This window comes from Callithrix jacchus, chromosome 13, assembly GCF_049354715.1.
Source record: "Callithrix jacchus isolate 240 chromosome 13, calJac240_pri, whole genome shotgun sequence".
Lineage (NCBI taxonomy): Eukaryota > Metazoa > Chordata > Mammalia > Primates > Cebidae > Callithrix > Callithrix jacchus.
In genome coordinates, this window is record NC_133514.1 from 44,825,383 (window position 1) to 44,847,242 (window position 21,860).

Here is a 21,860-nt window from a genome sequence, read left to right on the forward strand (position 1 = left end):
GTAGGATCCTGGGGGCCCTCGGAAGAGCCACGCAGTCTCGCGGCGGACGCCGCCAGCACCCACACACTCCCACCCAGGCCTGGGCCGCCAGCCAGGACCCTCTAGCCAGCACCTCTATGGTTTAAAAAAAAAAAAAATTAAAAAATAAAAATAAATAAACCCAGGAAACCGGAAGTTGCCCGCTTGGCTGGGAAGGGATGGGCGGGGCCTCCGAGGGGCGGGGCCTCCGTCACCACCTCCGCTGCGGACCAAGGCGAGATGGCGGCCACTGAGGGGGTCGGGGAGGCTGCGCAAGGCGGAGAGCCAGGGCAGCCGGAGCAGCCCCCGCCCCAGCCGCACCCACCGCCGCCCCACCAGCAGCACGAGGTAGAGATGGCGGCCGAGGCCGGGGAAGCCGTGGCGTCCCCCATGGACGACGGGTTTCTGAGCCTGGACTCGCCCTCCTACGTCCTATACAGGTAACGCCCCCGCGGCTACCGCGGAGCGGGATTCTCCCTGGAGGCCTAGCTGCCCCAAGGCCCGCGGCGCGCGCTCCCGGCCCCGTCGCGCCCGGCCGAAGTTCCCGTGGTGTCGTGTGGGCTGGTGCGGGGCGCTGGGCCGGGTCAGCAGCCGTGAGGTCGTCTCTTCCCAGGGCGGCGCCGGCGCGAGACCGTGGGGACGCGGAACAGCGAGGTCTCGGCTTCCCGCCCGCTTTAAGCCGCGCGGAAACTGCTGCGCCCTGAACCGCACTCGTTCAGATCTTCAGGCGTCGCGATGAGTAAATATAAGAAATTTCCCGCTCTCTTCCACGGCCCAGAACGCTGTGCCGGTAACAAGCAGTGAATACCCAGAGTTAGGATGCAGTTCTGGTAGTCGGGCAGTAAACCAGGGCCAGATTTGCTCACCCTAAAAACGAGGTGTGAGAGCTTCCCGTGGCTTGCTCAGCTTGGAGCACTGAGGCATTTTCATCCAATCCGTATTTTAGCGCCTCATATCAGCCAGGCTAAAGGCTGAAAAGAGATTTGTTACTGAATCTCTCTTGAGCTTCCCTGCATCGCTTTGTACATAATACAAGTGATGTGTACTGGGGACGCTTCTCGTCTTTGCTGACACCCAGTTCCATCAGTTCTTTGCTTTCAGATGGTAATGCTGATTCCCTAATTCCCTGTGAACCTGCGGAGATAATCGCCTTAGTTTTACTTCTGTAGTTCTAGGTAAACCCATTCTATGGCTTGTTTACCTTGATTTTATGAATTAATATAAGTCACTAACTAGAGTTTTTCTTTTTTGGAGATAATGTTTTACTGATTTAAATTGGTAGGCCCGTAACTCTAAAGTCAGCTCTCTAGATTGTGAAATACGCAGGTTCTCACATGACTGTGCGTGATTTCCTGGTGACTAAATGACAGCCTTACCTTTCCAGGCCACTCCCCCAGGCTTTAGGTGTCACTCTCAGGTCATGGCTTCTCTTGTATTTCTCCTTGTATAATGGACACAATTTCTAGCATGGATGTCACAGAATCTTTGCTATCAATAGTTGATCATTATAGAGAAATGAAAAGTGAAAGGAAGGCCGAAGGCGCTTTCTCATGTCTATAATCCCAGCACTTTGGGAGGCTGAGGTGGGCTGATCATGTGAGGTCAGGAGTTGGAGACCAGCCCGGCCAACATGGTGAAACCCCCTCTCTACTAAAGATATAAAAATTAACCAGGGATGGTGGCCAGCGCCTGTAATCCCAGCTAATCGGGAGGCTGAGGCAGGAGAATTGCTTGAACCCAGGAGGCGGAGGTTGCAGAAAGCCTGGATTGTGCCACTGCACTCCAGCCTGGATGTCTAGAGCGAGACTCCATCCCCCCACCAAAAAAAAAAAGCGAAAGGAAAAGAATATAAGTGAACGTGTTGAAGAGAAATTTGGTCACACTGGGTAGTTCACAAATTTCTGTAAAGCAGTAATTGTTACTATACAGTTATTTTAGCATTGCTTATTAGTAGTCATTGAATGCTGCCTGTTTGCAGTGGATGTTTTAAGGTGCTTAACATGTTACCTCATTTAATCCTCCAAAAAACCTTATAATGTTGGTTGGCAGTAATATTGCCCTCTTTTTTTAAAATGATGAAACTGAAGCCCAAAGAAGTTACGTAACTTTCTGAAGGTCACACAGCTAGTAAGTGGTAGAGCCAATGTTACGACTTAGGCAGTTGTCGGATTCCAGAGCCTGCTTTCTTACTGATTACATGCACCACCTCTTGAGTAAATTAATGGTGCTTGCTTATTAAAATGTCAATTTCTAGTACTTTGTTACTCAAACTTTTTAAAAATGCTTACTGACTCAAAGAATCTTAGTAGACCAATGAGTTAGATTGATTTCTAAGTTAAAAATACTGTGGGCCAGGCGCAGTGGATCACCCAAGGTCAGGAGTTTGGGACCAGCTTGACCAACATGGTGAAACCCATTTCTACTAAAAATACAAAAAATTAGCTGGGCATGGGGTGGACGCCTGTAATCCCAGCTGCTTGGCAGGTGGAGGCAGGAGAATCGCTTGAACCTGGGAGGTGGAGATTGCAGTGACCCGAGATCTGGCTACTGCACTCCAGCCTGGGTGACAGTGCAAGACTGTTTCAAAAAAAAAAAATAAATAAAATAAATACTGTGTACTTGCTGCAAAAACATGTTTTCTACTTATAAAACTTTGAGGCCGGGCGCGGTGGCTCAAGCCTGTAATCCCAGCACTTTGGGAGGCCGAGACGGGTGGATCACGAGGTCAAGAGATCAAGACCATCCTGGTCAACGTGGTGAAAACCCGTCTCTACTAAAAATACAAAAAGTTAGCTGGGCATGGTGGCGCGTGCCTGTCATCCCAGCTATTCAGGAGGCTGAGGCAGGAGAATTGCCTGAACCCAGGAGACGGAGGTTGCGGTGAGCAAGATCGCGCCATTGCACTCCAGCCTGGGTAACAAGAGTGAAACTCTGTCTCAAAAAAAAAAAAAAAAAAAACCTTTGAATTTAAAAACTTGATTAATGTTTGAGCATCTGGGGGTTGTTTAATTTTACATTAGTAGTTTAATATATAAAGCATATTGGCAAAACTTGGTCATGAAGAATCCAACCATGATTACAATACGAGCCCTGTAAGTTACTGATATTAATATAAGTGTAATTGTTGTCATTTTAAAAACACTAGAGTTCATTTTTCTTCTGTATTTGAATGTAACCACTGGTGGGGGAATGTTTATTTTCAGGGACAGAGCAGAATGGGCTGACATAGATCCAGTGCCGCAGAACGATGGCCCCAATCCCGTGGTCCAGATCATTTATAGTGACAAATGTAAGTTTGTTTGAATTAGGAAAAGGTCTGTAAGTTACACTTAGTAGCAGAATTGGAATTCACAACTATGTAGCAAGATAGATGACAGATTTTTGTCTAATAAAAATCTGAATGACTTAAGATGAGTTAATTTTGTGCTTTTTTTGGTGATTTATCTTTATGATTAAAAGTTTTATTTTGCCCAAAGACTGGACATATTCTAAGTAATGAACAAGTAATGAATGTTACAATGTAATAGATAATAGCTGCTATGTAATTGTGCTTTTCTTGTCTTTCCTGGAGACCCCACCTCCTGGGAGATTGTGCATGTATAATACAATATAAATGAGTTACTGTTTTTAGAATAAACTTTGGCTGCTGAAACATCAGCATTTAAAAATATATTTTGGCAATGAAGTGTTAGGCTCAGTTTAATATCAAAACTGAGTGGTATTAAAATGAGTGGATATTAGAATGAGTAGATTTTTTTCTTTGATAAAGTATCATTCTTTTATGATGAATGAAAATGTAAATTGAAGGTCATGCAAATATTAATTGTTAATTGTTCTTCTAGGAAAGGGAAAATGAATAAAATGGAATGACAGTTTTGTAATTTATGTATATATATGTTCTTTCAGCTAAGGCTTTACTAAGATCATTCTTTTACAAAACCATTTTTTTCTGATAACAAAATGACAATAAATGTTTAAAAAATAATGAAACAGGTTTTCCTTATTAAGTATGCAAATACGCTACTAAATGATTAAGTGGAAGTAGCACAGAAATAGATTAATAAGGACTCTAGAAATAGGTCCTCACTCTATGAAAACTTAATTAACATATGAGAAAAAGGACGTTTTATGCCTTCATGAAAAGGATGGATTAATCAAATAATGGTTTGGAACAGTTGGCTCTGCAATTAGATAAAGGCAGAATTGTATCACCTATCATTCTTAGGGTGAAGAATGTATTTGTTGGCGAAATGTAAACCTCAGAATCGGTTAAGGAAATGGTCAGAATATATAACTGCACTAAAATGCAAAACTCCCATACTTTGAAGGATATTATATGTGAAGAGACACTTCACAAAATATAAGTTATCTGTAAAGTGATATTAACTTTACTAGTGATCAGAGAAATATAAATCATAACCTTTTCAGATTCATAAGTACTTAGAGATGTTGGGGGAAACATATAATCTTATGTTTCCATTGAGGATAAATTAATAACCTTTTTTGCAAGGTATAAAATTAACATTTTGGGCAGGATGTGGTGGCTCACGCCTGTAATCCCAGCACTTAGAGAGGCCAAGGTGGGCATATCACCTGAGGTCAGATCACCTGAGGTAGGAGTTCCAGACTAGCCTGGCCAACATGGTGAAATCCCATCTCTACTAAAAATACAAAAATTAGCGAGGCGTGGTGGCAGGAACCTATAATCCCAGCTACTGAGGAGTCTGAGGCAGGAGAATCACTTGAACCCGAGAGGTGGAGGTTGCAATGAGCCGATATTGTGCTGTAGACTGGATGACAAGAGCAAAACTCCGTCTCAAAAAAAAAAAAAAAGAAAAAGAAAAATTAACATTTTGAATTCTTACATACACACCATAGTTAAAACCATAAAATAAAAGATAAGTTTGACCTGCCAACCATTTATAGACAAATAGATCAATTTAAAACCACAGCAGAAGAAACCATGAACAAGTAGCAGTGTGAGAGAAGATATGTCATATAAAGCAGGATCCATATTATAACTTGTAAGTCATTTCTACAAAAGGATAAGGAGACAGAGTTTAATAAAAAAAATGGACAAAGGGTATGAACTGGCAATTCATAGAAAAGAAAATGCCATTGGCCAATAAAATAGGAAGTATCTCTTATCATTAGGAACGAAGGATAGACAGGTTGAAATGAGAATGCCATTTTCCGCCCATGTTTTAAGTGGTAGAAATGAAAACTGTGTTATGGTATTAGGTATTAAGATATGTGAAGCGCTCCATGCGTTTCATATGGCAGTTTTCATATGTTTAGCCATTTTGGAAAGCAGTGTTGTTATATCTCTTAAAACTGGAAAATGCACCTATCTTATAGCCTAGCAATGCTGCTTCTGATGTAATATTCTGGGTTCATTCTGGCACATGGTGTGAGAAGATATGCGCAGGAGGTTACAAGGACAGACTTTGGAGCCAGACCATCTGGTTCAAATTCTAACTTCACATTTTACTGACTGTGATCTTGGACAAGTTATTTAACTCCTATGTACCTCTGTTTCCACATGTGTAAAATGAGGATAATGGTACTAACTATAGATGTAGTAAATTTTTCACTAAAATAAGAGAATAGTGTCTGGCTCATAGTAAGCACTATATATGTTAGCTACTGTATTTGCAGCATTTTTGGCAAAAGTAAGATATTGGAAACTACTTATATGTCTATCTTTTGGAGAAATTGATAAAATGTGTCATTGTCATACAGTTGAATACTATATAACCATTGAGAGGATTTAGATCTATTATAACATGAACAGATCTCAGAAACAATGTTGAGTTAAAAAAGGCAAAGTATTGGAAACTTTGAGCATGACAGTATCTTGTTCATAATTTTTTTTTTTTGAAATGGATTCTCACTCTGTTGCCCGGCTGGAGTGCACAATCTCGGCTAACTGCAACCACCGTCTCCTCGGTTCAAGCGATTCTGCTGCCTCAGCCTCCTGAGTAGTTGGGACTACAGGCCTGCACCATTATGCCCAGCTAATTTTTGTATTTTTAGTAGTGACGGGGTTTCACCACGTTGGCCAAGATGGTCTAGAATTTTGACCTTGTGATCCACCTGCCTTGGCCTACCAAAGTGCTGGGATTACGGGCGTGAGCCACTGTGCCTGACCAATATAATTTTTAAATTAAAAGAATATGTTAGGCTGGACGCAGTGGCTCATGCCTGTAATCCCAGCACTTTGGGAGGCCAAGGTGGGTGGATCGCCTGAGGTTAGGAGTTTGAGACTAGCCTGACCAACAGTGAAACTCCGTCTCTACTAAAAATACAAAAAATTAGTCAGGTGTGGTGGCAGCGCCTGTAATTCCAGCTACTCGGGAGGCAGGAGAATCACTTGAACCCGGGAGACGGAGGTTGTGGTGAGCCGAGATCGTGCCATTGTACTCCAGCCTGGGTAACGAGTGAAACTCTGTCTCAAAAAAAAGAAAAAAAAAAGAATATTTTAATGTTATTTCATTTTACCTTTTACATTGACTTGGATTTTGGTTGCTTACATAGGAACCTAAGGCTTTGGAGCTATGCCAGCCTGATAGCCTCCAAGTTTATTTTATCAGTGTGCATATGTATATGTGTATATTTTATGTGTATGTGTGTGTAAAATAATGTTATATGTATATAGTTAATGTTTTATTTTGTTACAAATTTGAAATTATTTGGAAGCTTGTTTTTTTGTTTTTTTGAGACAGAGTTTCGCTCTTGTTCCTAAGGCTGGAGTGCAATGGCATGATCTTGGCTCACTGCAACCTCTGACTCCTGGGTTCAAGCGATTTTCCTGTCTCAATCTCCTGAGTAGCTGGGATTACAGGCATGCGTCATCACGTCTGGCTAATTTTGTATTTTTGGTAGAGACAGGGTTTCACCATGTTGGCCAGGTGAAAAAAAAACTTCACCTGGCTTTGAACTCCTAACCTGAAGTGATCCACCTGCCTCGGCCTCCCAAAGTGCTGAGATTACAGGCATGAGCCATGGCGCCTGGCAAAGGAAGCTTGGTTCTTAATGACTGCATAGTATTTCATAGTTGTTTGACATTTATGTTGTTTCTAAATTTTGCTCTGAATGAATTCAACGTTGTTTTTTTTGAGACAGAGTCTTACCGGCAGCCAGGCTGGAGTGCAGTGGTGCGATCTCAGCTCAGTGCGATCTTGGCTCACTGCAACCTCTGCCTCCCCAGTAGCTGGAATTAAAGGCCCATGCTACCACACCCAGCTAATTTTTGTATTTTTAGTAGAGATGGGGTTACACCATGTTGGTCAGGCTTATCTCGAACTTCTGACTTGGTGATCTGCCTGCCTCAGCCTGTCAAAGTTCCAGGATTACAGGCGTGAGCCACTGTGCCCGACCTAGTTTACACTATCTTTAATAATGTATGAGTGAAAAAAGCAAAGCTCAGAGTGGGATGGGATCTCATTTGCATAAAAATGAAGGATGGAATTAGGCTATATACTTGTAGATGCATAGAATATATTTAGAAGGATACAGTAGAATCAGTTAATAATGGTTGCTTTTCTGGGGAGGGGGATTGGGAATTTAGTGGAATGGAAATTTAGTGTGAACCTTTTTGTACTGTTTTGAGTTTTCTGCCTTTGGGCATATTTTTCACTTAAAAATCTGATCATCAAAATAAAATTTCAGAAAAACAGCTATATGAATGTATTTGAATGTATGCACCCCTAATTTTCCTTTTACACATAAGGCCTATGGGAGATTTGGAATCTGGCATGAATTCTTACGCATGCACATAAGCAGTAAGCATGTGGTTAGACATAAGTAGCCCATGCATTTTGTGGCTGTGACACTAGGGCATTATCAGGGTAGCAACCATAGCCATTTGACTGCTTTTTGGTATAAATGATACAAAGGCCAATAAAATATTCTTCTGCATAGATATAGCGACATTATACATTATAGTGCTAGTTGTAAGTAAGATGGTCCTAATGTGGTTGTGTGCTCTATCTCTAGTTAGAGATGTTTATGATTACTTCCGAGCTATCCTACAGCGTGATGAAAGAAGTGAACGAGCTTTTAAGCTAACCCGGGATGCTATTGAATTAAATGCAGCCAATTATACAGTGTGGTAAGTAATATACATCGACAGTACTCCCTGCATAAATGTTTTACTCTAAGTGGCTTTTCTTTTTTAAGCTGTACTTTAATTTTTTGTTTAGGGGGATGGAGTTTTGCTCTTGTTGCCCAGGTTGGAATGCAGTTAGTACAATGTTGGCTCACTGCAACCTCTGCCTCCTGGGTTGAAGTGATTCTCATGCGTCAGCCTCCCGAGCAGCTGGGATTACAGGCAGCCGCCACCATGCCTGGCTACTTTTTTTGTATTTTTAGTAGAGATGGGGTTTCACTATGTTGGCCAAGCTGGTCTTGAACTCTTGACCTCAGGTGATCCACCCTCCTTGGCCTCTCAAAGTGTTTGAATTACAGATGTGAGCCACCAAAGCTGGCCTTTAATTTTTATCAAAATAGCAATTTGATTATGGGTTTAAGAAGCTGCATAAAAAAATGTAGCAATCTCCAGCCCATTCCCTCCTACCGCCAGTTCCATTCCGCAGAGGCAATAACTCTTAGGGATTTTTTTCTTGAATTAATCTCCATATTCTAGATTATTTGCTTAATTGTTTTTCTTTAGTATGTTTTGTAGGTTTTTTTTTCTTTTTCTTTTTTTTGTTTTTTAGTATGTTTTGTAGGTTTTTTTTTTTTTAGGATGTTTCGTAGGTTTTTTTTTTAGTATGTTTCGTATGCTTAATTATTATTTTCATTTTAAACATTATTCCTTCTGTGAAAGATCGTTGATTCTCCACTACCCTCTCTCCATCACAAATGAGCACTCAGTTTATGTTCATGCTGACCCACGTTTTAAAGTGTAATTACATTCTTTCTAACAGAGTGTCATTTTTGTTTTGTTTTCTTTGTACCAATAGGTAATTTGTCTTCCAGATGCTCTGATATATGTGAAGTGTCATTTTTCTATTGAACACAGGTCATCCTTCAGTTCCATTTTTCTTTTCACTAGTTGGATGCTGCATACCTGGTCTTCAGCTCGTTCATGTGTTAGATCTCCTGTGTCCTAGATCCCATACCTTTCTCTTTCTTGATTTACTTTCTCATTTTATAGAGCACATCATTGAGTAGAAGGATGGAAGTTAATTTTTGAGATTTATACAATTAAAAATCAGTAGTCTCTCTTCAACGATAGTAATAGGATTCTAGATTGGAAATTATTTTCCTTAGTAAATTTAAAACTCTTTTTCTGTTTCTCTTAGCTTCTTTTCAGGTTGAAAAGATTTCCATTCCTTTGTTTAAAACTTCTTTTTAAGTTCTGGGGAGTTTTTTGTGTTCTTCTGATAATTTTTTTTTTTTTTTTTTTGAGACGGAGTTTCGCTCTTGTCACCCAGGCTGGAGTGCAATGGTGTGATCTCGGCTCACCGCAACCTCCGCCTCCTGGGTTCAGGCAATTCTCCTGCCTCAGCCTCCTGAGTAGCTGGGATTACAGGCACGTGCCACCATGCCCAGCTAATTTTTTTTTTGTATTTTTAGTAGAGACGGGGTTTCACCATGTTGACCAGGATGGTCTCGATCTCTTGACTTCGTGATCCACCCGCCTCGGCCTCCCAAAGTGCTGGGATTACAGGCGTGAGCCACCGCACCCGGCCTCTTCTGATAATTTCTTCTCTCTTTCCTCTGTTTACTTTTTCTGGAATGCCTTTTAGTTGTATGTTGTATCTCCTGGATTACCTTTTCTTATATCCATTTCTTTGTCTTTTTATTTACTTTTGAGATATTTCCTCAATTTTATTTTCTAACTCTTGTATGGATTTTTAAAGATTTCTACATTTAATTTGGGGGAGCTGTTTTTTGTTCTCTGAATATTCTTTTTTAAATAGCGTTGTGTGTGTGTGTGTGTGTGTGTGTGTTTTAGAAGTACAGTTACCTTGGAGTTTATTTAAACTAAGAGAAAATGTCATAATGTTTTCACGTAATACATACTTGCTTCCTTAAATAACTATTGTGTGACAGTGGAAGGAATTAAGGAATGTTGCACTTGTGATCCATACAAACCACCAACATTTTAGGTTGTACACAATTAAAGAAATACCTGGGTCGGATGTGATGGTTTATGCCTGTAATCCCAGCTCTTTGGGAGGCCAAGAGGGGCGGATCAGGAGTTTGAAACCAGACTGGGCAACACGGTGAAACCCTATCTTGGGACGCCTGTAATTCCAGCTACTTGGGAGGCTGAGGTGGGAGAATCACTTGAACCCAGGAGGCAGAGGTTGCAGTGAGCTGAGATTGTGCCACTGTACTCCAGCCTGCGCAACAGAGCGAGACTCCATCACCAAAAAAAATAAGGAAATATCGGAAATACTTTTTAAAACACTGTAATGGCCAATACATAGAGGCAAGCCGTAGGTGGGCACAGGAATGCAGTTTAGAAAAGAAAGAAAAAAATCATATAGGAACTACTCAGTTACTTTAAAATCTCTGAGCAAGAAAAGCAACAGTGAACTTTTTTTTTTTTTTCCATGTTTTAAAAAAGTGACCTTTTTTTATTACTATGCATAGGTAGGGCCTGCATGAGGTGGTTGGTGTGCTGGGCTCGGTATGATGTGCAGGCTGTGGAGATGATGACAGAAAGGCAGAAAGGAAATGGGGTGGATTTGAAGGCTAGGCCCAAGGGGTCCTCAGATCCGCTTCTTGGAAGGGACAGCCTTGAGGAAGGAGTCATGGCAAGCCGTAGCTAGACCACTAATCAGATTAAGAATATTCTGAGAAATCTAGCTGCCCATCACTCTTGGTGTCCAGTTTCTTCATCATACGGTCAAGGACACTGGGGTCCTTGTTCTTTTTGAAGGCAGCCAGTTCTCTATTCATGATGCTTAGGAACTCCGTCTCGGAGAGAGTGTAGTTACAAGCATCCTTTCTAGCATACCTCTGGAAAACAGTAGTCAGGGGACTCAATGCACCACTCAGTCTCTGTAGGGCTGGAGATTTTTGCCATGTTGAAGCTGAGCGAGGCATGTGGGAGGCTGTGGTTGGGAGCAGCACTGAGAGCTCTGGGCGCGGTGTACAGATCTGGAGCCTCTTCCCGACCCACTGAAACATTGAACTTTCATATTGATTTTATGCAACTCCTATATAGTACCTTGAGCAAAAGTTAAGACTCTTCTCCTCTATTTTTGGTAAACGACTGCATGGTAAACGTAGATGACTTTTTCCTCTGGAATTTACCTGGGAGTAGCTTTTTAAAATTGTTATTTAAAAGAGGGCAGATTTGCCACTTTTATACTGATGTCACCAATTTTAATATTTCTTGGCATCTCAGGAAGATTCATATCTTTACAGCTGATACAGCACTGGTGGGAGCTTCCGCTAAGCCGGCCTCAGACTTTTCCAGCTTATTTTCTCTATCAATTTGTCTAACAATCTCATTCATGTTAGTCTCTAATAGCGTTCCCCTCATCACCATTTCTGCAAGAATATTGTGAACCTTGTCTACATGGAAAATCAAATCCAGTTCACAGACATTTTTGAAACATTTATCGAATGTTTCCACAAATACTTGAATTAGATCTAAAATGCCAATTTCACTCTGAAGAATTACACAGAAGACAAAATATTAACATTGCATAATGTCTATAAATCAGTTTGTTGTCAGGTCCTCCAATTAATAATCTTCCTTCTAGGAAATTACAAACTTTTTCATCTCAGATACCAAATGGAAAGTCTCCCTGATGAATTGCTGTTGTGTATCTTCACTGTAGGATTGGTAGAACTTGGAGAGCCTCGGCTTCTGGTGGTTGTTGAAGATTAGGATTGCCTTGATCATGGCTGGGCACTGGGGGCCAGGGCGGGGGCAGGTGCTTGAGTCTCGCCAGAGATCCTTCCCCACCCTCCCTTTCTTTTTTTCTTAATTTCATGGGTATGAGATCTTTTCATCTCTTTTGGTCTCTTTCATGGTTGGTAATTCTTGACTCTCTTTATGCTTATAAGAGAGATAGGAAAAATCCTGAATGAAAGCCGTGTATTTCAGTTTATCAGGATTTATCAGCTGGAGGGCTTCCCTGTGAAGTTACTGAGTGGGAGATGTGGCTGTGTTGTAGTGAAATCTCACTTGTCAGTATTTAAATCTTTTCTCTTGGACAGTGTCTCTCAAAGAGGATTAAGTAGTTTATTGCTTAAGGAGTGTACCTTTGGCTGCCACAGTTCCAGGCAGGGGAACATGGTAGGAGAGTCTTACTGTTTAGGATATCAACTTTTTTTTTTGAGTCGGAGTTTCGCTGTTGTTGCCCAGACTGGAGTACAAGGGCATGATCTTGGCTCACCGCAGCCTCCGCCTTCTGGGTTCAAGCAATTTTCCTGCCTCAGCCTCCCGAGTACCTGGGACTACAGGCGCCCACCACCATGCCCAGCTAATTTTTGTATTTTTAGTAGAGATGGGGTTTCACCTTGTTGACCAGGATGGTCTCGATCTCTTGACCTCATGATACACCCGCCTCGGCCTCCCAAAGTGCTGGGATTACAGGCTTGAGCCTTGTAATTTGAAATAGAAACTTCTTTTTTTCTAACTTAGTATACCAACATTTTAACTGTCCTTGTTTCCACCCTTTAACTTACCCTGCCTTCTTCTAGTGTGCCTGGTAACCCATTCTGCTTCATATTTTTCCAGAGAATAAAGCCACTTGTCACCTGCCCAAGACAGGATGTCACTTCTGCTCAGGGGAGTGGGAAGGGTCTTGACTGCCAAGGACTCTTTTTCTATAGTCTTTCCACTGCTTTTAGTCCCACCTTTGACCCCCAGTTTTGGAAATATGTCATACCTCTGATTTCTGGAATTTTCTTACAGTCTTATTCTGTGTTTTAGTCAGTTAAATCTTGTCTGTCTGCTTAAACTTCCCATAATGTTGTTGACCTCTTCCAGTTGCTATGGTATCTTTGTCCCAGATTCTCTTTGTTCTTGTGAGTTTATTCCTTTGTTGTCATTTTAGTGGGGTTTTATTAGGGAATAAGAATAAACTCGTTTGCTTAATCCAGCCTGTTTAACTGGAATTCTCAGTGTGTTTCATCATTTTTGGAACTTAGAATACACTTAAAGATTGCCTGCGAGTTTATTGATGTGAAAAAAGCAGTGTTCCTGGAATTGTTACCCATAAAAGCCAAGGGCTTATATTTACAGACTCCGTGAAGTCTACTTTTTAAAAATAATAATGGAGAGAAATACTATTGTCTCTCCTACTTTGCAGTTCATTTTATTTTATTATTATTATGATTATAATTATTAATTAATTAATTTTTTTGAGACGGAGTTTCACTATTGTTACCCAGGCTGGAGTGCAATGGCACGATCTCGGCTCAGCGCAACCTCTGCCTCCTGGGTTCAAGCAATTCTCCTGCCTCAGCCTCCTGAGTAGCTGGGATTACAGGCATGCGCCACCACGCCCAGCTAATTTTTTGTATTTTTAGTAGAGACGGGGTTTCACCATGTTGACCAGGATGGTCTCGATCTCTTGACCTCATGATCCACCTGCCTCGGCCTCCCAAAGTGCTGGGATTACAGGTGTGAGCCACTGCGCCCGGCCTTATTATTATTGTTTTTGAGACAGAGTCTCACACTGTTGCCCAGGCTGGAGTACAGTGGTGTAATCTCAGCTCACTGCAACCTCCGCCTCCCAGGTTCAAGCCATTCTTGTGCTGCAGTGTCCTGAGTAGCTGGGATTGCAGGTGTCTGCCAGCACATCCAGCTAATTTTTGTATTTTTCGTAGTGATGGAGTTTCACTATATTGGCCAGGCTGCTCTTGAACCCCTGACCTCAAGTGATCTGCCTGCCTTGGCCTCCCAAAGTGAGCAGTTCATTTTAAAAGCTAATAAAATAGGTTCTGGAATGCCCGTTATTTAGTAATTGGAAATTTTTGAAATTTTGAAGTAAAAATACACCAGAACTAACTTTTCAGGAAAAATTTTTTTGTTGTTCGTTCTCCGCCTATGGGAAAATTAAAGAGAAACTTGTTTCATTTATAAGTAGCGTGTTTGTGGTGGTTCTACAAGTATTTTGTTAATGTTTATAATAGAATTAATTTATTATATGGATAATGTATCTACAGAAACAAGCTGTACTGTATAGGGAAAGAGATGTCTTTGATTCTTGTATTATAGAACACTGGTGACCATGGTAGTACCTGAAAATGATTTTAGTTGGTTTTCTATCATTACTTAAGATTTAGAAATTTACTTTTCTTCTGTCTCATACTTGTTACCTTTCACTGTTTTTACTAAATGTGCTGATTTCTTCTAGTCACCAGATAGTTGTATGAATTTGGACACCCACAAGCAGTTTTATACAGAGTACCTTTGTATAATTTTTTTTATTTTTTTGAGATGGAGTTCCCCTCTGTTGCCCATGCTGGAGTGCATGGCACAATCTTGGCCAACTGCAGCCTCCACCTCCTGGGTTCAAGTGATTCTCCTGCCTCAGTCTTCCTGAGTAGCTGGATTACAGGCTTATGCCACCACGCCCAGCTGACTTTTTTTTTTTTTTTTTTTGTATTTTTAGTAGAGGCGAGGTTTCACCATGTTAGCCAGGCTGGTCTTGAACTCTTGACCTTAGGTGATCTGCTCACCTTGGCCTCCCAAAGTGCTGGGATTACAGGCGTGAGCCACCCTGCTCAGTCTGTAATTGTTTTTTTCTTTTTTGAGACGGAGTCTCGCTCTGAGTGCAGTGGCGCAATATCGGCTAACTACAACCTCTGTCTCCCAGGTTCAAGCGATTCTCCTGCCTCAGCCTCCCAAGTAGCTGGGACTACAGGCTACCATGCCTGGCTAATATTTTTAGTAGAGACGGGGTTTCACCATATTGGCCAGGCTGGTCTCAAACTCCTGACCTTGTGATCTGCCTGCCTTGACCTCCCAAAGTACTGGGATTATAGCCGTGAGCCACCATGCCCAGCCATATATAATTGTTAAATTATACAGAATACCGGCCAAAAATTTGTCTAACTGTATTGATGACTTGTAGCTGTGTTTGATGATGTTACTAGGCAACTTCTGTGGAATAATACGACTTTGGCTTTTTTATATTTGCCCTAGGCATTTCCGGAGAGTACTCTTAAAGTCACTTCAGAAGGATCTACATGAGGAAATGAACTACATCACGGCAATAATTGAGGAGCAGCCCAAAAACTATCAAGTTTGGTAAGATGAAAATAGGAAGAAAGGGTGTCATGATGCTAATATTAATAGTACTTGCTAATGGATGATGAGATCATTGGGAAATTTTTGTTTCTTTGTAATTTGAGTCCTTTACATTGGAGCTACTGTTAACTGCCTCATAGGATTGTTAGGATGATTAAAGAAAATAACTTATGTTTAGTGCTCAAAATGGTGCCTGATCTGTAGTTAACACTCGAATGTTAGCTGCCATTACTATTTAAAGTTTCAATGCGGTATGCTGTACTGCTAGAATCAGAAAAAATTAGAGTATGTTTGAAAATTTGAAAAATGCTTTCTGTTTACTGTGAGAAATTAAGCCCTTAGGCTAGAACGGATAAGAGTATGGGGATTGTTGGCTGGGCGCAGTGGCTCTCGCCTATAATCCCAGCACTTTGGGAGGCCGAGGCTGGTGGATCACAAGGTTGAGAGATTGAGACCATCCTGGTCAACATGGTGAAACACCGTCTCTACTAAAAATACAAAAATTAGCTGGGCATGGTGGCGCGTGCCTGTAATCCCAGCTACTCGGGAGGCTGAGGCAGGAGAATTGCCTGAACCCAGGAGGCGGAGGTTGCAGTGAGCCAAGATCGTGCCATTGCACTCCAGTCTGGGTAATAAGAGCAAAACTCCATCTCAAAAAAAAAAAAGAGTATGGGGATTGTTATGGGTGAAGGTAGCGGAACACAGTAGGGAAAAAGAGGTGTTACGGAGTAGGCAGAGAACAAATAAGAAAGAATTTGAACAGTAGTCAGTGTGCATAGCAGCTGGAATTGCTGCAGTGGTGGTGTGGTGTGGTATGTCGTGGTGATGGTGTGAGATGGTGGTGGTATGGCATGTGAGGTGATGTGGTGTGTCTGGTGGTGGTGACGTATGGTGTGATGTGACGTGGTGTGGGGTGTGGTGGTGTGACGTGTGTAGTGGTATGGTGTGGTGTGCTAGTGGTGTGTGATGGTATATGATAATGTGGTTTGGTGTGTGGTGCTATGGTGGTGTGATGTCTGGGGGTGTGCTGTGGTGGTGTGGGTGGTATGGTGTGTGTGGTGGTGCGATGGTGTGTAGTGATGGTATGGTATGGTATGGTGGTGTGTGATGGTGTATAGTGGTGGTATGGTGTGGTGTGGTAATGGTGTGTGATGGTGTGAGGTGTGGTTGTGGTGTGTGGTGTGGTGGTATGCAGTGGTGTGTGGTGGTGTGGTGTGGCGTGGTGATGGCGGCAGCGGTGGTGAAGAGGTGAAAGTGGTGAAGTAGAAGAGGCTGTCTGCCCTCTCACCAAAGCTGTCTCCACTTTGGTGCCTCAGCCTGCCTACTCATAGTACAGGAGTTACCACCATCTTGTTCTTTCCCAACATGATGACCTATACACATCATATCATCTTTATTCCTGAGATTTAAGGAAGACTTTAAAGGGCAGACCATTGAGTCCTTCATGCTTCTTTCCAGAAGCATGAAGGACCTTGATGCACCTGGAAAACTATGTAGTTCTGTGTGGTGCAGGTGGCCTCAGGAACAGGTACAAGGAGTTTGCACTGATTCTTAGTGGCAGTGGAGAGCTGGTGACAAGTTTTAATTAAGGAAGTAACATGATTAGACTTGTGTCATAGAAAGCTAACCGTGATGGCAGGTGGAGGCTGGACTGGAATAGGTCCACATTTCTGGAGGCCTGGAGTCTGGGAGGCCATTGTCATGGTGTAGGTTAGAAGAGATGAGGCTCAAAATGTGGCGGGGCTGTGGGAGAGAACGGCAAATCTGAGAGATTTTGTATGTAAAAGCAACAGGTTTTGAAGTTTAATTTATTGAGGGAGTGACAGAGAATGACTATATATTTGGCTTGACAACTGGGTCAGTAATAATGCTGGTTACTTTGGCAATTTGGGAGGTAAAGCAGCAAGTTTTTTTTCTTTCTTTATTTTGAGGCAGAATCTGGCTCTGTTGCCCAGGCTGGAGAGGAATGGTGTGATCCTGGCTCACTACAACCTCCGCCTCCTGGGTTCCAGCGATTCTCCTGCTTAGTAGCTGGGATTACAGGCACGCACCACCATGCCTGGCTAATTTTTTAATTTTGAGTAGGGACGAGATTTCACCATATTATCCAGGCCGGTCTCAAACTCTTGACCTCAAGTGATCCGCCTGGCTCGGTCTCCCAAAGTGCTGGGATTACAGGCATGAGCCACTGCGCCCGACCAAAAAGCAGCACGTTTTTGGGAGAGAAAGATGGGGTCAGTAATGGACAAGTGGAGTTTGATCTGCATGCGGAAAAACTGTGTACGGCTGTGCAGTAATTGTTCGAAAATACTCTATTCTTTTTTTTTTTTTTTTTTTTTAAATTGTGAGTGAGTCTCGCTCTGTCACCCAGGCTGGAGTGCAATGGCACAATCTTGGCTCACTAAAACCTCTGCCTCCCGGATTCAAGCAATTCTATTACCTCGGTCTCCTGAGTAGCTGTGACTACAGGTGTGTGCCACCATGCCTAGCTAATTTTTTTTTTTTTTTTTTTTTTTTAGTAGAGACAGGGTTTCAGTGTGTTAGCCAGGATGGTATCGATCTCTAGACCTCATGATCCGCCCACCTTGGCCTCCCAAAGTGCTGGGATTACAGGCATGAACCACCACGCCTGGCTGTAAAATGCTCTTTTGAAGTGATGGCAAGACTTAGGGGCTGTTTGCTTTCTGGAAGTGGTAGTTGAAGTCCTAGCTATGGGTGAGGAAGCTCAAGGGAAGTTAGAGGAGAAGGTCGAGGATAGAACATTGATGAATAGCTGGGTGCCGTGGCTCATGCCTGTGATGCCAGCACTGTTGGAGGTGGAGGTAGGAGGATTACTTGAGCTCAGAAGTTGGAGGCTGCAGTGAGCCATAATGGCGCCACTGTACTTCAGCCTTCGTGACAGAGCAAGACCCTGTCTCTATAAAAATCAACACTGGCCGGGTGCAGTGGCTCATTCCTATAATCTCTGCACTTTGGGAGGCCAAGGTGGGTGGGTCACTTGAGCTCAGGAGTTCGAGACCAGTCTGGCCAACATAGCGAAACCTTGTTTCTATTAAAATAAAAATAGTCAGGCAAGGTGGTGTGTGCCTGTAGTCCCTGCTACTCGTGAGGCTGAGGCATAAGAATCACTTGTGCCACAGAGGCAGAGGTTGCCACGAGCCAAAATTATGCCACTGTACTCCAGCCTGGGTGACAGAGCAAGATTCTTTCAAAAACAAATAGGCTGAGTGTGGTGACTCATGCCTTAGCACTTTGGGAGGCCAAGGCCGGTGGATCACTTGAGGTTAAAAGTTTGAGACTAGCCTGGTTAACCTGTTGAAACCCCACCTCTACTAAAAATACAAAAATTAGCTGGGCATGCTGGTATATGCCTGTAGTCCCAGATACTTGGGAGTTTGAGGCACAAGAATTGCTTGAATTGGGAATTGGGAGGGAAAGTCTCCTGTGAGCCAAGATCGCACCACTGCATTCCAGCTTGGGCAACAGAGCAAAACTTTGGTCTAAAAATACCAAAACAAAGGAAAACCAAACAAGTGGATCATTTAAAAGGCAGAGAAGTGTGCAAGGAAGACTGAGAAAGAAAACGAGAAGTTAGTGTTGTGACATAAATCAAGAGAAGAGAGAGTTTTGAGAAAAAAGGAATGGGCTGGGCATGGTGACTCATGCCTGTAATACCAGCAGTTTGGGAGGCCAAAGCGGTTGGGTCACCTGAGGTCAGGAGTTTGAGACCAGCCTGGCCAACATGGTGAAACCCCGTCTCTACTAAACATACAAAAATTAGCCAGGTGTGGTGGTGTGCACCTGTAATCCCAGCTGCTAGAGAGGCCAAGGCACGAGAATCACTTGAACCTGCGAACGGAAGATTGCAGCGAACTGAGATTATGCCAACATTGTACTCCAGCCTGGGCAACAAAGCAAGACTCCATCTCAGAAAAAAAAAAAAAAAAAGAATGAATGACATATCAGCTACTGAGATGAGAGGTCAAAAAAGGGGCTGAAAGTGGCAGAGCAGTGGATTGGTTAGGTGCTTCTTAGCCAGTGTCCTTGCCACACGCAGTCCTCCCACTGGTGCTAGGGTTGGTGCTGACCTGCAGATAGGAGGTGAAGAAGCTCAGCTTCTGAGAAGTGAACGCAGTAGTCAGGGCTATGGGGTTTTGTTTGTTTTTTCAAGGTGGTGAAGACATCATGGTGAAGGGAGAGTGTTAATACAGAGAGAGAGGTTGAGAGTTCAGGAGAGAAAAGATAGCATCAAGGGGGAGTCGGGAAGCCGGGCAGTTCACAGGTTACCTTAGAAGAAGGAGCACTTTCATCTCAAAGGTGGGTAACATGGAGCATTAACTACCATCTTGCCCAGCTGCGGAATAATCACCTGCAGAATCAAATATCAAGGCGTATGTCACCACAGATAGATGATTAGTTTCCCAAGAATTAGAACGTGATAAACCTAACAGTACATAGTTGTTTCTAGTAAATAAGATTATTTGCAAATACAAAAAAATGTAAATAACATTATTTGGCAAAGGATGAAAGTAGTAGCTATTGTACAAATTTCTATTTGTAGAGTTTTATTTAAAAACTTTGCCACTGTAGCCAGGCGCAGTGGCTCACGCCTATAATCCCAGCAGTTTGGGAGGCTGAGACAGGTGAATCACTTGACGTCAGGAGTTTGAGACCAGCCTGGCCAACATGGTGAATCCTCATCTCTCCAAAAAATACAAAAATTAGCCAGGTGTGATGTGATGGTGCGCACCTATAATCCCAGCTACTTGGGAGGCTGTGGCAGGAGAAACGCTTGAACCTGGGAGGTGGAGGTTGCAGTGAGCCGAGATTGTGTCATTGCACTCCAGCCTGGGCAACAGAGCAAGACTCTGTCTAAAAAAAATTAAAATTAAAAACTAAAGTCCTTACCACTGTAGCCTCTTTATTACAAGATTGTTGCATTTCTAAGAAATTGCACTATAAAATAGTTGTTTTAATGAGAAAAGCGTTTAAATGGAGAGTTTCAGACTCTCACTAAAGTTATCTACTCGGTGGAATTTAAGTGCTTTTATATAAAAATCTGTAGCTATAAAATTCTGACATCACAAGCATTAGTATTTGATTACATCAGTTGTTGCTAAAGAGAAATTGCTTTTCTTTTCTGGATACTGCAGACACTGTCGTTAGCACTTTATCACCCACCGTTATGTGAAACAAAATCACTCAAAGTAGCTGCTGTGGAAAGCCCAGCAGTTTTTTAATTGTACATTTTTTGATTGTCTGCTCTTTTCCTGTTATAGCTAGTATAGTACAGGCAATGCAAATTCTGTATCCCAGTTAACTAATCACTTTTTATTAACTTCTAACTATGAAAATTTATGCTGTAATATAAAGCCTTGTAACTCCTTAAATCAGAGATCATCAGCATGAACTTTCTTCCTCAGTTTGATATCCTGGAAGATCTGATTCTTAGTTTTTCCTAAATTACTGAATTCAATGGCAACCTGGAAAAATAAAATGCAGCTAGTGTTCACTGACTTGCAAGATTTCTAAAATATATTTGGAAACCTGTCTAGGATTTTCTTTTCCATTTTTTTTTGAGAGGGAGTCTTGCTCTTGTCACCCAGGCTGGAGTGCAGTGGTGCAATCTCGTCTCACTGCAGTCTCTGGCTCCTGGTTTAACTGATTCTGGGTTTAACTGCCTCAGCCTGCTGAGTAGCTGGGATTACAGGCGCCTGCCACCACGCCTGGCTAATTTTTGTACTTTTAGTAGAGACAGGATTTTGCCATGTTGGCCAGGCTGGTCTTGAATTCCTGACCTCAGGTGATAACGCCTGCCTCGGCCTCCCAAAGTGCTAGGACCACAGGTGTGAGCCACCGCACCTGGCCTATGATTTTCTTTTTGGTAGTATCTTGTCTTAATAATCTGTAAGACAAATTTTTTAATTTTCCAGGCATGTAGAATAGGTCATTCATTAAGCATTAAATTCTTCCTTTTTTCCTATGGTTCTGCTCACTTTTAGTATAAAGAATGTTATACTCTAATAGATAGATTTCTTTAAAGATCTGTTTTATTGAGATACAGTTTACTTACCATACAATTCCCCCATTCAAAGTATATAATTGGTTTTTAGTATATATAAGATCTATACAACCATCACTATAGTGAATTTTAGAACATTTCACTAGTAGATTTCTGTAACTATTTCAGCTAAAGAAAATTATAAAAATGGAACCCAATGTAAAACTGTTAATTGTTTTTCTAGTATAGAACCTCATCTGTTGACAGTTTGCAAGTTGTCATAGCTACTTGCCAGTGTAGCATTGAATTCAGTTCTGCCCACTAATTTGTGGAATAAGAAGCTGCTTGTGTGGTAATGCTTTGCACTTAGCGAAAATTGTTAGGCCTGTGTAAGTAGAGGAACTTATATATTCTATAAGATAATCACATTTCCTCGTTTCATTATACAATCTAGTAATGTTTCAAAATTTTTTGACACAGTTTCGTGGTTGTCAAAGGATTACTGTACTTCCAGATGTAGTTTGAGATAAACTCTCTGAATTTTTTTTCTTATTTTTGTGTTACCTTTTCTCTCCAATAGTGTCTTGAGAATTAGAGATAAATTTTTGT

At 42.0% G+C, this 21,860-nt stretch overlaps 1 protein-coding gene and 2 pseudogenes across 3 annotated transcripts in view; 1 reads left to right on the forward strand and 2 right to left on the reverse strand.

The window, feature by feature from the left end:
- Positions 1 to 234: 234 nt before the first annotated feature.
- The window catches only part of FNTA (farnesyltransferase, CAAX box, subunit alpha), a 49,789-nt gene continuing 28,163 nt past the window's right edge, over positions 235 to 21,860 (forward strand). For all 3 annotated transcript variants that reach the window (XR_013525687.1, XM_008979420.4, XM_002807490.7), the window contains exons 1-4: positions 235 to 458; positions 3,222 to 3,307; positions 8,017 to 8,131; positions 15,146 to 15,250. Coding sequence is in view for 2 of the 3 variants with exons in the window: in XM_008979420.4 (XP_008977668.1) it covers positions 259 to 458; positions 3,222 to 3,307; positions 8,017 to 8,131; positions 15,146 to 15,250 (506 nt within the window). In the remaining variant the exon portion in view is untranslated. The remainder of the gene's footprint in view (positions 459 to 3,221; positions 3,308 to 8,016; positions 8,132 to 15,145; positions 15,251 to 21,860) is intronic.
- On the reverse strand, positions 10,624 to 11,195 carry LOC103787537 (protein S100-A11 pseudogene; annotated as a pseudogene).
- On the reverse strand, positions 11,186 to 12,024 carry LOC100894570 (AP-3 complex subunit sigma-1 pseudogene; annotated as a pseudogene).